Genomic DNA, 12,218 nt, shown 5'->3' on the forward strand with positions numbered 1-12,218 from the left:
ATACAAGCGACGTGGTCAGTCTCAGCAATTTGCATGGTTCTGAAAAAACATCTCAGGTCTCAGAACTCCAGTGAAAATACACGCCTTCAAGGCAAAAACCTGAACCCTGCACGCAGCCACGGCAAACAATATTATAGCATTTTGGATGCGGGTTCTATGCTGGAACATTCTGATTATAACCACTGCACAGTCGCTTAGAAAAACAAGGAGACAAAAAGCGGCGTCGAGCCTCTGGTGCTGTCATCACATCTATCCATTTCTAAATACATTGATCAAGCATAAAATGTACATGAAATGCATGAGGGAAGCGAAATACAGTTGGAAAAGATGGCGCAACGAAACCAACAATTAAGTTACGATTGCCAGGCTTTTTTGTTACTTTGTTGTGAAATATGTGAATATCCAGCCGTAATGGCGCCGCCATATGGCCTCAGTCACATGGTTCGTGACATAAGGGAAGAGAATCTTGGGTCATGGGGCTCCCCCTGACCTAGATTCAATCTCTCCTTCATTGGCAGAATCGCTGATTAAGGCCTACAGTTCAAATTGTCATTTTGACTGACCGGAGTCTATGGTGGATAATTGAACATAGTGAATATTAAGCATAAAATCATACCTCTAAAATAAAGAAAGACTGGCCTAAAGAAGACACAGCCCAAAGTATTCAGCACTAAGTCATTTACTTACCTGTATTTTATCCTTTGGATGGAGGAATGAAAACAACTTTAGGACAGGAGATCTATGGAAAATATAATTTTATAACAAAATTATTATTTCATGGTCTCTATTTAAAAATAAAAAATGAAATGATTCAGTTTACAATAAATGCAATGTTTGGTTTATATGAGCTTCTATTGTGCTTTTAATAGAATAAATATGGTATACCCCAGTACATATACAGTCAATATGATCATATGTGATGTCATAATTATCTTGAAATCAATATTTGTACTTACACTTTAGGTCTTCCACCAACTAATGACATCAGTCCAGGAGCTGTGAAAGAAATAAGTTAGAATCAATTCATGTGTCTACAAAGTGTGTTACTGATATTCCACTTCAATCACACATGTAACCACAAACAAAACAATGAATATATATTAATACATTAGAGATATGGCATTTATATTAAAGGGTTAATGTTGTTGCTAGTGTGTTCCATGGAATATACAAATGTAAAATCCATTGTTTTTTTAGAAAAAATTGAAACTACAAATGCAAATACTGCAATTCGTCTAAAAAAATGATAATAATTTGTATACAAGTAATGTGTTACTGGCTTAGTTTATGAGGTGCTGCTGTCTTATATTAAAACAGTTTTTTAAATATTGTGCTAAAGGAATTGACATTTTCCACTCTGTTCTAAACTCTTCTTTTCATTTCTTATCAATTGTTCTTAATTTTGATATTGAGATAATATTTTTTCATTTAACAGATAAGAATGGTTTATATTTTTTAATATTGTATCAAGTTTAATAAACCATTTACTTTTAATAATAATTTTATTGACATAGTATGCTTCTTGAAGTAGAGTATTTGTGGAGTTTGCAATACGGTTGGCATATTTAATCCTTTGTTTCTTAATAAAAGTGTCAAGAGAAATTTTCCCAATTCACTATATATTGCCATGATTCATGTATTTTTTGAAATACCAAGAATGTACCGATAAGTATGTAAGCTGGACATCCTCTAATAAGTTAATAACTATACACACAATAACAATTATTAACAACAACAATGATGACAACAATGACGACAACGACAATGCTGGACAGAAATTTGTTTCCTTAATAAACCTTAATTTCCCTTCCATCTTTGATTGTATGGACAAGGTAATAAAATGTGTTGCTTACCCATACCAGTACCAGCTGGAGCAACTTCCCTGGCAAGAATCTCTAAAGCTTTTTTGTTAGAATGATGTGCTGCTAACCATAGTGCCACTTCACGTGGATTATTGTCAATATATGCATGTGGACCATATGTCTGTTCAGATCCAATAACCTACATCAAACAAAACATAGTGAAACTATCGTCAATATACCGTATTACCCCGGGCACGCGCCCCTCCCTGGGCAAGCGCCCACCCCCTGTTTTCACAAAAGTTACATGTTGGGGACATCCTCGGTTAAACGCCCAGGGTGATTTTTAGCCAAGAACGGGGTCAACAATAAAGTTTCATTTGTCAAAAACGAACGCGTTTGATTTATTTAAATACTAGTACTGTGTTTGTTACGGTAGCTCTTTTTTTGGAGTGTGTGGTGGCCCTGAAAAGGGCCGCTTTGTTTGTGTTTTTACGTAAAAACTCATTGGAACTTAACGACGTCAGAAGAACCACGCAGCATGTGGCGCACACGTTCTGCTTTCTCTTCATTCACGATGAATCCAATATTGCAATATTGCAACGATCCATACCTTGGTGAGTGGTTTGAAGCACTTAGCTTTGGTTTCAAAACGTAGCATTTCGCTGACTGTGAATCAATAACGGGAGCGAGCACTTTTGAGACATCACGTCGTAAACTTGCTACTTTCTTTTCATCCTTCATCACAGCATGTGGATTATTTTTCTGTCGTTGAAGAAAAAACATTTTGCCGACCTCAAGTCCATTACGATAACCATAATGAGGCATGCCGACGATGGGAACTTGTTGCATCATTGTTATTTTTGTAATTTTGTCACGTGTGTGGGTGCGTGAATAAATCATGTTAATGAGGTCGACCACAGTTTATTTTCAGTCTGTTATTTATGTATCGCCATTTGGATATGTTTATGTATTCACAATAGTTTGTAAACATGGCAGGACTCCAGAAGACGTACCTACACTTTATGCAAATCTTTTTTAATTATGCTAATTTATTCATGACGTAGCAGTTTCTGTGCTCATGAATATTCATTAATCTGTGGGTCAATACATTTTAAAAGGGGCGATATATTATTTTTGGGGGAAGAGTTAGAAAGGGGGATCAGTAATCATTAGGGGGTCAATACAAAAGAAGGGACCCATTTGGAGAGCAGCCATGCTTCTCGTGTCTGTTGTTGCACGTGACCTACAGCTGTCAACTGTCGACTGGCTTCCATGTGAGGTAGTATTCTTGCGTTGTTTTTCTGACTTGAGTTTTTGAATCCGCTGTTTATGTTTTTAACGTCTTTCATGTCTTTTGTAGGAGTGATTCGAACTTGCGATCTTTGAGTTCCCAGCGCACTGTCTTGTCCACTGTACCACGAGTGTCTTCACACAAGAGATAGGATTTAAGTCCTATTCATAATGGCACTGTCTTCACTAGCATTCAAAAATGTAACTAAACACACTGGATTCGAACCAGCGTTCGCTCACATTGCTGATCTAGTACAAATCAACTGAGCTATGTGGGTAGTCATGCAAATTGAATAATTTGTTGTCATATTCAGCTTTATTGCCAAATAGTGTTTGCGAGAAAAAGATGGGCAAGCAAGAGAATTGAACCCGGTTCCTCCTGATCACTATGTAGAGAACTGACCCACAAGACCACGATGGATTGACTGGTTTTGTTTGCATTTGATAAGAGTATATAGTGTGTATATATATAGAAATACAACATATTTCTATTATTGAGTTACAATTGTCCAAAAAATTGGCAATTTTGTGTTTTCACTTGTGTAAACTATATACATGGCATAACCCGTTAATGTACATTTTGCCAATTGGGTGTTTGCCATTTGCGTTGCCCATACCTGACCCGACCCTAACCCTAATGCCAAGACACGTTCCTGTTAATAATTCCGTTGCCCATACCTGACCCGACCCTAAACCTAATGCCAAGACACGTTCCTGTTTATATTTGCTCAATAATGATACTCTGTTGTGCACTGTCTGCGGGTAAGTTGCATTGATGTCAACTGATTAAACAAGTCGCGTTTAAGTAATTTCCACTATTAACAAGTGGTTAAATTGTGACAATAAATGTGTGGACAAATATTTGAGATTAATTTTGGTGTAGACAACTCGTTTAATTATTTTACACCATTACAAGTTGTTAAATTGAGAGAATAAATTTCTCAACAAATATTTAATACTTAGTTTGGTGTAAACAACTCACGTTTGATTAATTCCCACAATTACAGGCTGTTAAATTAAAAGAATAAATGTGTGGACAAATATTTTATACTTATTTTGGTGTAGACAGCTCTCGTTTGATTAATTCCCACAATTACAAGTTGTTAAATTGAGAGAATAAGTGTGCGGACAAATATTTTAGACTTATTTTGGTGTAGACAGCTCTCGTTTGATTAATTCCCACAATTACAAGTTGTTAAATTGAGAGAATAAATGTGCGGACAAATATTTTAGACTTATTTTGGTGTAGACAGCTCTCGTTTAATTATTTTACACCATTACAAGTTGTTAAATTGAGAGAATAAGTGTGCGGACAAATATTTTAGACTTATTTTGGGTTAGACAGCTCTCGTTTAATTATTTTACACCATTACAAGTTGTTAAATTGAGAGAATAAATGTGCGGACAAATATTTTAGACTTATTTTAGTGTAGACAGCTCTCGTTTAATTATTTGACGCCATTACAAGTTGTTAAATTGAGAGAATAAATGTGCAGACAAATATTTTAGTCTTATTTTGGTGTAGACAGCTCTTGTTTGATTAATTCCCACAATTACAAGTTGTTAAATTGAGAGAATAAATGTGTGGACAAATATTTTAGACTTATTTTGGTGTAGACAGCTCTTGTTTGATTAATTCCCACAATTACAAGTTGTTAAATTGAGAGAATAAGTGTGCGGACAAATATTTTAGACTTATTTTGGTGTAGACAGCTCTCGTTTAATTATTTTACACCATTACAAGTTGTTAAATTGAGAGAATAAATGTGCGGACAAATATTTTAGACTTAATTTGGTGTAGACAGCTCTCGTTTAATTATTTTACACCATTACAAGTTGTTAAATTGAGAGAATAAATGTGCGGACAAATATTTTAGACTTATTTTGGTGTAGACAACTCATTTAATAATTTTACACCATTACAAGTTGTTAAATTGAGAGAATAAATGTATGGACAAGCATTTGAAACTTATTTTGATGTAGACAACTCTCATTTGATTAATTCCAACAATTACAAGTTCTTAAATTGACAGAATGAATGTATGGACAAATATTGACCATTATATTTGTGAGTAAATACCTGTTGTTTAATTAATTTCCACCTCTACAAGGTTGTTAAATTGAGAGAATAAATGTGTGGATAAATATTTGATACTTATTTAGGTGTAAGAACTCGTGTTTGACCAACTTCCACCATTGCAAGTTGTTAAAATAATGAAATAAATATACTGGTATCATTGGATATTTGATTTAATTGTGAAACTTTCTAACAAAATGTTAACTGCTGGCTTCGAACCCTCAATCAACAATTCCGCAGACACAGTATAAATTCCACAACACCACAGAAGATATTCGTCTGTTGCCTGAATTGTTTTCGTAATATAGGGAACGCCATCGACGCTTTAACAAAACTTACCTTGACTTGGATCTTGTTTATCTCTTGTGACTGGAAACTGTTGAAAAAATTGCTCGTCGTCCAGTTTAAGACGTAAGTTATTTTATTATTTATTCATTCAGTTTTGTATGGTGGAGTTTTGTGAGGTTTATTATTTTTTCGCAACGTTCTTTGCTTACTTGTTTATGGTTTGAGAGATTTCAGTTTATTTGATTTACGTTTTTACGGTAGCTCTGAGCGGGACTCGAACCCACTGTCTTTTCAAGCTAATTTTGTTTTATTTTGATGGCATGCTTGTGTACCACGCCACGACGTTGGTCGTTAAGTGGTGTTCATTTTTCTAAATACTCCAGTGTTCCGATGAGTTGAACGGAAAAGCCAAAACGATTGCTCGTTTCTGATTGCTTCGGTTCTGGTGAGTGTGTATCTAGTGTGATTCAAACCCATGTCGTTTGTATTGAGCGTTTTTTTATTTCCCATGTTGGCTAATATGCAACCACTTCCCCGTTTTATTGTGATTTTGAGAGTGTTTAATGATGTCTTCCTCGCCCGTCACGCCATGACCCAGTTTCAACCACAGGGCCATTTTGCAATAAGAGCGTGACCCTTGGCGTCACCCGACTGACAATATGATCGTTCTGTTCAACTGTTAAGCTGGGATTTATTACCGTTATTATCATTATATTGTCACATGATTTATTTTACCTTATGTGCAATGTCTTAAGTATTTTTATTGTAATTTGTATATACCAATTCGTATATACCGAGGAAACAACCCCGATTGAAGGTCGTGTATTTTGTGACGTCACCAATTCGTGTGTAGGTACGGCTTCTAGATCCGTGCCAAACAACTTTTTAAAATCTTTTTTGGGGTGGTCCTCGGGTAAGCGCCCACACCCAATTTTTCTCGATTTTGTATGTTCAGGCCCCTGGGCGCGTGCCCGGGGTAATACGGTATACCTGTGGACCATATGTCTGTTCAGATCCAATGACCTACATCAAACAAAACATAGTGAAACTATTGCAACCTTGCCCATGACAGAACAAGATTATGAGAATGACATAGCCCATGTATGTTCTGTACATATACATTTTAACATCCTGTTGTATCATCAGTTTATAATTTCTTCTATTATTGTGTGACATTTTTACTGTCTTAAATGACAAATATGTTGTACACTGTGTCCATTTGTTATATAAAACCAAATGTTAATTGTTACTACTCTGAGCATGAACAATCAAATTTATTTATGTTGCACATGTAGCTGTAAATTTGTTCGACTGTTCAGGAGAATCTAAACAACCAGCTCAAAGTACAGTTTTTTTGAGTTTTAGACAATTGTTCTCACTGGTTGTGGTTGTCAGGCGTCGAAAATGGCCAGCTGTTTGAGAATATATGATATCTAAGACAGAAGCATCTTTACTTTCATTATATACTTCTATTTCACATTTTGTTGGTACATAAACTATTAAGTGAAAGTCTATCTAAGCTTTATTGGGATCAACATTAGCATTTCAAACATATTTTGGACAACTGCTAACAAATTGATCAAAGTAAACAGACTTGCAGTTTTCAAGAAGTCAAAAAGTAAAAAAGCTGACCCAGACAATGACGACTGACAATCAGTAATATGACTAGTTCTGTTTGACGAAAGTCGACTGCAGAGCTAAAAATTAGTGAAAACTGGAAAATTGCAAGTAATTCTCCTGTGATTGAGTTTTCAGCATTTTAGGGTGTCATCACTGAACTGCACACAACAGTTTCTGATCTATTATCTGAAGATTTGTTTTTAGTGGGAGCTGTTGGCAAAATTTTACTAAATCCCAGTACATATGTAGACTATTATGTCTTGAACCAGGACTACCAGAATATAAACTATTAAATGTTAACTAACCTGTATCAGTGTCTTAGTATAATCTGTAATTCCAAGCTGTTTGAACATTCTTCTTGTCCTGTGAGACAAAAATGAAGTAAATGCATTTATATCTCTATATTCCATGTTTACACAAACACAGAACAGTACCTGGAGGTTAATGACATTATGTACTGTCACAGTTTATTACTTTATTTGATCACACAGCAAGAAATAGGTGTGAATGATTTTTAGTGGTAATTCATCAAGACCTTCTCATTCTAAAGCCAATGGTACACTTCATATCATGATCACATTTCAGATTTTTCTCATTGTCTCATGTTCAAATGATGCTTTTGGGAGTAGGTCAAGCATTAGTGGGAAAATACCAATTCATGTGCATAATGTATAACTTTATCTGTTGTCTTTGTGGCTCATTTGAACAAAATTGCTGAAAAATTACGTATGATGCCTGGATGCACAAAGTCTAAAATATAAGTCTCAATTAAGAAGATCATCAAAATAGGGCTGAAAAATGTGACTAACAAAACAATGTTACAAAGTGTTGTGATTTGTATCCAATGTTGGAGCTTGAACACAACATTTTGGTCTGGAGCACACAGTGTACACAGACACAAGCTTGGAGAGAATATTGCAAAAGCCAAATTATTAACAGGAGAACATCACTGCGAGTGCATTCATATTTATCCTGCCACAGTCACTGTTATCATGCCACAGTCACTGTTATCCTGCCACAGTCACTGTTATCATGCCACAGTCACTGTTATCATGCCACAGTCACTGTTATCATGCTACATTTTTTGCTGATGAAAATACAACACATCTTAACACATATGGACAAAACTATATTATAATAGCCACTTGTCAATCTGTTGATAAAAAATTTAGATCAATACCTTTTCAAGATAGCTTCTCCAGTTCTGCGTGCTTTCTCTGCAGCCCAAGGCCCAGCAACAGTTGAAACAACAGTCAACCTATAACCATCAGCATAAGTGGCACTAACCTATGAAAACAAAAGTCATTTTAATGTACACCAGCTTTTTACCAAATGCTTCAGCAAGGTATTAAGAGTTTGTTTTCAGGGTTGGGTGATACCAAGATGGAAAATGGATGCACATATGGGGTTAATTCCAGGAATTGCAATAGAGGGGGTTCAGGCTGAAATACAATATATAGTGTTTTCATGTTTCGTCTGATATTTCTGTAGTATTCTGATGCTGTAAATAATGCACGATTTGTTCTAAAATTCAGTGTGTTGTGTGCATTCCAGGGTTATTCGTTTTTTGCTGAAAACACCTCTATTTTTTAATGGCAGAGTCGAATAGTTTCTCTCCCACTGGGAATCTGCATTGTTGCTTGAATGAGGGCTAATTAAACACATTTTCCAGACCACCGAAAGTGTATGCAACAGCCAATTTAAACAGCCTGTCACATGATTTTACTCTGAAGTCAACATGAAATCAAAGAAAGCTTAGAAAGAACTCCCATGTGCTGAGAGTATTGGAGACACATTAAATATAATTCGAAATTACTTAGCTGAAAACTAATTATGCAAATCAGAAAATTAATATGACCAGATTTGAGTGTAAAACTAATGAGGTCTGCGCAATGTAACAGAAAATCTATGTCTCCAAGTTTAATTGAAATGTGATTAGAACCAAAAAATTATGAATTATTATGCTTATTAGGGAATTAATATGAACAGATTTTTACCCCAAACTAATTAGGTTTGTACATTGTCCTAGAGCATCTTTGTACTAAGTTTCATTGAAATGGAATAATTAGCACCGTGAAAACTCCAAAATTTCGACCCCTCTAAAAATTTGACCGCCTATTTATTTGCCGGGTTTCGGTGTTTTATTCACCTCCAAATTTTCGACTCCACTAAAAATTGCCGACTCATTCTTATTCGAAAATTGCGACCAGTTTTAGTTTTCCCCCAAACGAAAAAAAAAACGATGTGAGCGTTCAAACGGGACCTTCCTCAAAGGCATGAATCCGGGTTTCTGATTGACTGAGAGATTTTTATTTTATTGGTAACGAAAATATATTCTAAATAAACGAAGTTTCAAATAAAAACGAACACAAAAATCTCGGCATGCTGCGTTTCTGAATTGTTGATTATTACTGTACTCAGTAGTGATTATAATAATGTACACAAAATAAATTTGTTGAATGGTTATGAAATACAAATAAAAGTCAACTTAGTTTCATCGTAAGCGAATGATTCCGATCTCGTATAAACGTTTGATGCTGTAGGATATCCGCCATGTTCTCTTAGGTCAAATAGGTCAAATCGCTAATTAACCAATCAAAAAGCTGGATGATGCGAAAACGGCATGATTTTTTTTAAATAAAAAAATTAGTTGTTTTTAAAAAATAAACTGGTCATCTGAAGAATAATTTAACATTGTTCACAGTGATAACAGCTCATTCTCGAAAGGAAGCTTACCCGCTCACGCTAGTCACGATAAAAATCATACACGTGTACTCTTGAATAGACAGACGTCAATGACTACGGTAAAACTTAGACTCTATTTTAGCCGGCAGGATTGATTGAAATGTCCGAAAAATGACGCCAAAATACACCTTAAAAGTCCCATTTTATTTTCTTAAATCCCATTATATTTTTTAATCCAAGGGCGAATTTACGGCAGAATTTGGTCCCTCAAATCACCGGTACGGTGCTCAAATAAGGGACACGTGAGCTTTGATTCTAACCGGATACATTGCACTGGGTCGGGGAGATCGTTTGCTAAACTTCCATGTATCTTTTGTCCAATGGGTACCTGTACTTCGAACATTCGCAAGTTTTCCTAGGTAGTGCGAGACAGCTTTGTCTTTTGACCTATTAGTTTTGTGCTGACCTCTTCTCCGCGTCTTGATGTTTTGTTTTGCTTGTCATAATACTCACTGATTGATGACTTTGTTTAGATTTTGAGTTACAACTCGGCCACGACCTTTGCTTTTACCGTGAAACATGAGGAAGTTTACGTCAATTGACGGACATTGCATTTTTTAAAAACTAATGAAGCACACTGTCTATCATCCCCATTTTTTTTTGCTGATTTCTATTCTGAAAAATTCGACCGTCCGAAAATGCACCTTAATTTTGACTCTAAAAACACGTCACATTTCTAACACAAATTATTTAAAACCAGTCGAAATTTTGGAGTTTTTACGGTACTTTAGATATCAGTGTGAAAGATTAAAATTGGTTAATTACGCAAATTAGGTAATTAATATGTACAGATTTTAACCCACAATTATTCAGGTCTGTCTATTGTCCTACAGCATCCATGTACATTCATTGATATGTGATGTATAGTACCTGAGATATCAGTGTGAAAATTAACTAATTATGCAAATTAGGTGATTAATATGCACAAATATTTATCGAAAACAATCAATCTCTGCATAGTCCTTGAGTATGTAAGTACCAAGTTTCATTGAAATGTAATGCTAACTACTTATATCAAATGCTGAAAATTAATTAATTATGCAAATTAGGTAATTAATATGTACTGATATTACCATAAAAACTATCAGGTCTGTGCAGTGTCGTATGACATCTATGTACCAAGTTTCATTGAAATGTGATGATTAGTACTTGAGATATCAGTGGAAAAACCGAAAATTGACTAATCATTATGCAAATTAGGTAATTAGTATCCACGGATTATTACCAAAAACTAATCAAAACCTAGCATTAGTTCAGAGCATCTATGTACCAAGTTTCATCAAAATCCAATGAGTGGTTGTTTAGATATCAGTGGAACAGTCATGGAACCACTAAAAAATAGCTAATTATCATGCAAATTAGGTAATTAATATGCACGGATTTTTACCAAAAATTAATCAAATCTGCGCATATGTTCAGAGCATCTATGTACCAAGTTTCATCAAAATCCAATGAGTGGTTCTTTAGATATCAGTGGAACAGTCATAGAACAGCTAAAAATTAGCTAATTATCATGCAAATTAGGTAATTAACGAGCATGGATTTTTACCAAAACCTAATCAAATCTGCGCATTGGCCCAGAGCATCTATGCACCAAGTTTCATCAAAAACCGATGTATGGTTCTTGAGATAGCAGTGGAACAGTCGGACACACATACACACATACACACATACACACATACACACATACAGACACACTAACTGCAAAGACTCCCATTTTGTGCTTCGCACATGGGAGTCAAAAATACTAGTCCATTTTACGCAGGAGTAATTGAGAATAGAATATGTGAGGGATAGAATCAACAGAGATGTGTATAGTGAAAAGTAATATCTATCATTCTTTTGCATCGCTGAGCATTTCTGTTTTAGTATACTGGTTTGAAAATGTTGAACTTGCATGACTTGCGATGGTTTTTTTTTTTATATTTTTTTACTGAAAGTCCCTATTGATCGATTCCCGGGTTTGAAAGAGAACGGCACACCACGTGATTTGTTTGAATACAATGGTGAAGGCAAACATGCCCTGCTACTGCGGTACATCACTAGTACTGACGGGATGACTTGCGTCGTCAGCGGTCGTCGCTGAGCAGCACGCTACAACTTTGCTTGTGATCTTGCTTGTTAGCCGTGGATTAAATGAATCTTGATTACCGGTTAAAATGTTGCTCATTTGGTGCTGGTAATCTTTATTTGGAACTGGGTAACGTCGCAACCTCGCCAGCAGAAACCTCTCGGTATTTTGATGTTGATGGTCGCGCCTCAATGGTAAATCACTAATTTTACTGCAGGTGAATCTTCCAAGAGTCCTTCAGGGTTTATAAAACTCAGTCAACATACATCAAGTTCTCTCAATCGTAGTATTCCATGTGATGTACACCTATAATATGCCAAAAATT

General features: G+C 35.4%; 1 protein-coding gene across 1 annotated transcript in view; it reads right to left on the reverse strand.

The window, feature by feature from the left end:
• LOC102801419 (uncharacterized) overlaps window positions 1-12,218 on the reverse strand; it is a 60,802-nt gene that overhangs the window by 20,270 nt on the left and 28,314 nt on the right. Inside the window, exons 9-13 of the mRNA XM_085498095.1 lie at window positions 8,258-8,364; window positions 7,383-7,440; window positions 1,854-2,001; window positions 957-996; window positions 688-739 (exon numbers count right to left, since the gene is read on the reverse strand). Coding sequence (XP_085354221.1) covers window positions 688-739; window positions 957-996; window positions 1,854-2,001; window positions 7,383-7,440; window positions 8,258-8,364 — 405 coding nt within the window. The remainder of the gene's footprint in view (window positions 1-687; window positions 740-956; window positions 997-1,853; window positions 2,002-7,382; window positions 7,441-8,257; window positions 8,365-12,218) is intronic.

This window comes from Saccoglossus kowalevskii, chromosome 4, assembly GCF_978046115.1.
Source record: "Saccoglossus kowalevskii chromosome 4, keSacKowa6.1, whole genome shotgun sequence".
Classification (NCBI taxonomy): domain Eukaryota; kingdom Metazoa; phylum Hemichordata; class Enteropneusta; family Harrimaniidae; genus Saccoglossus; species Saccoglossus kowalevskii.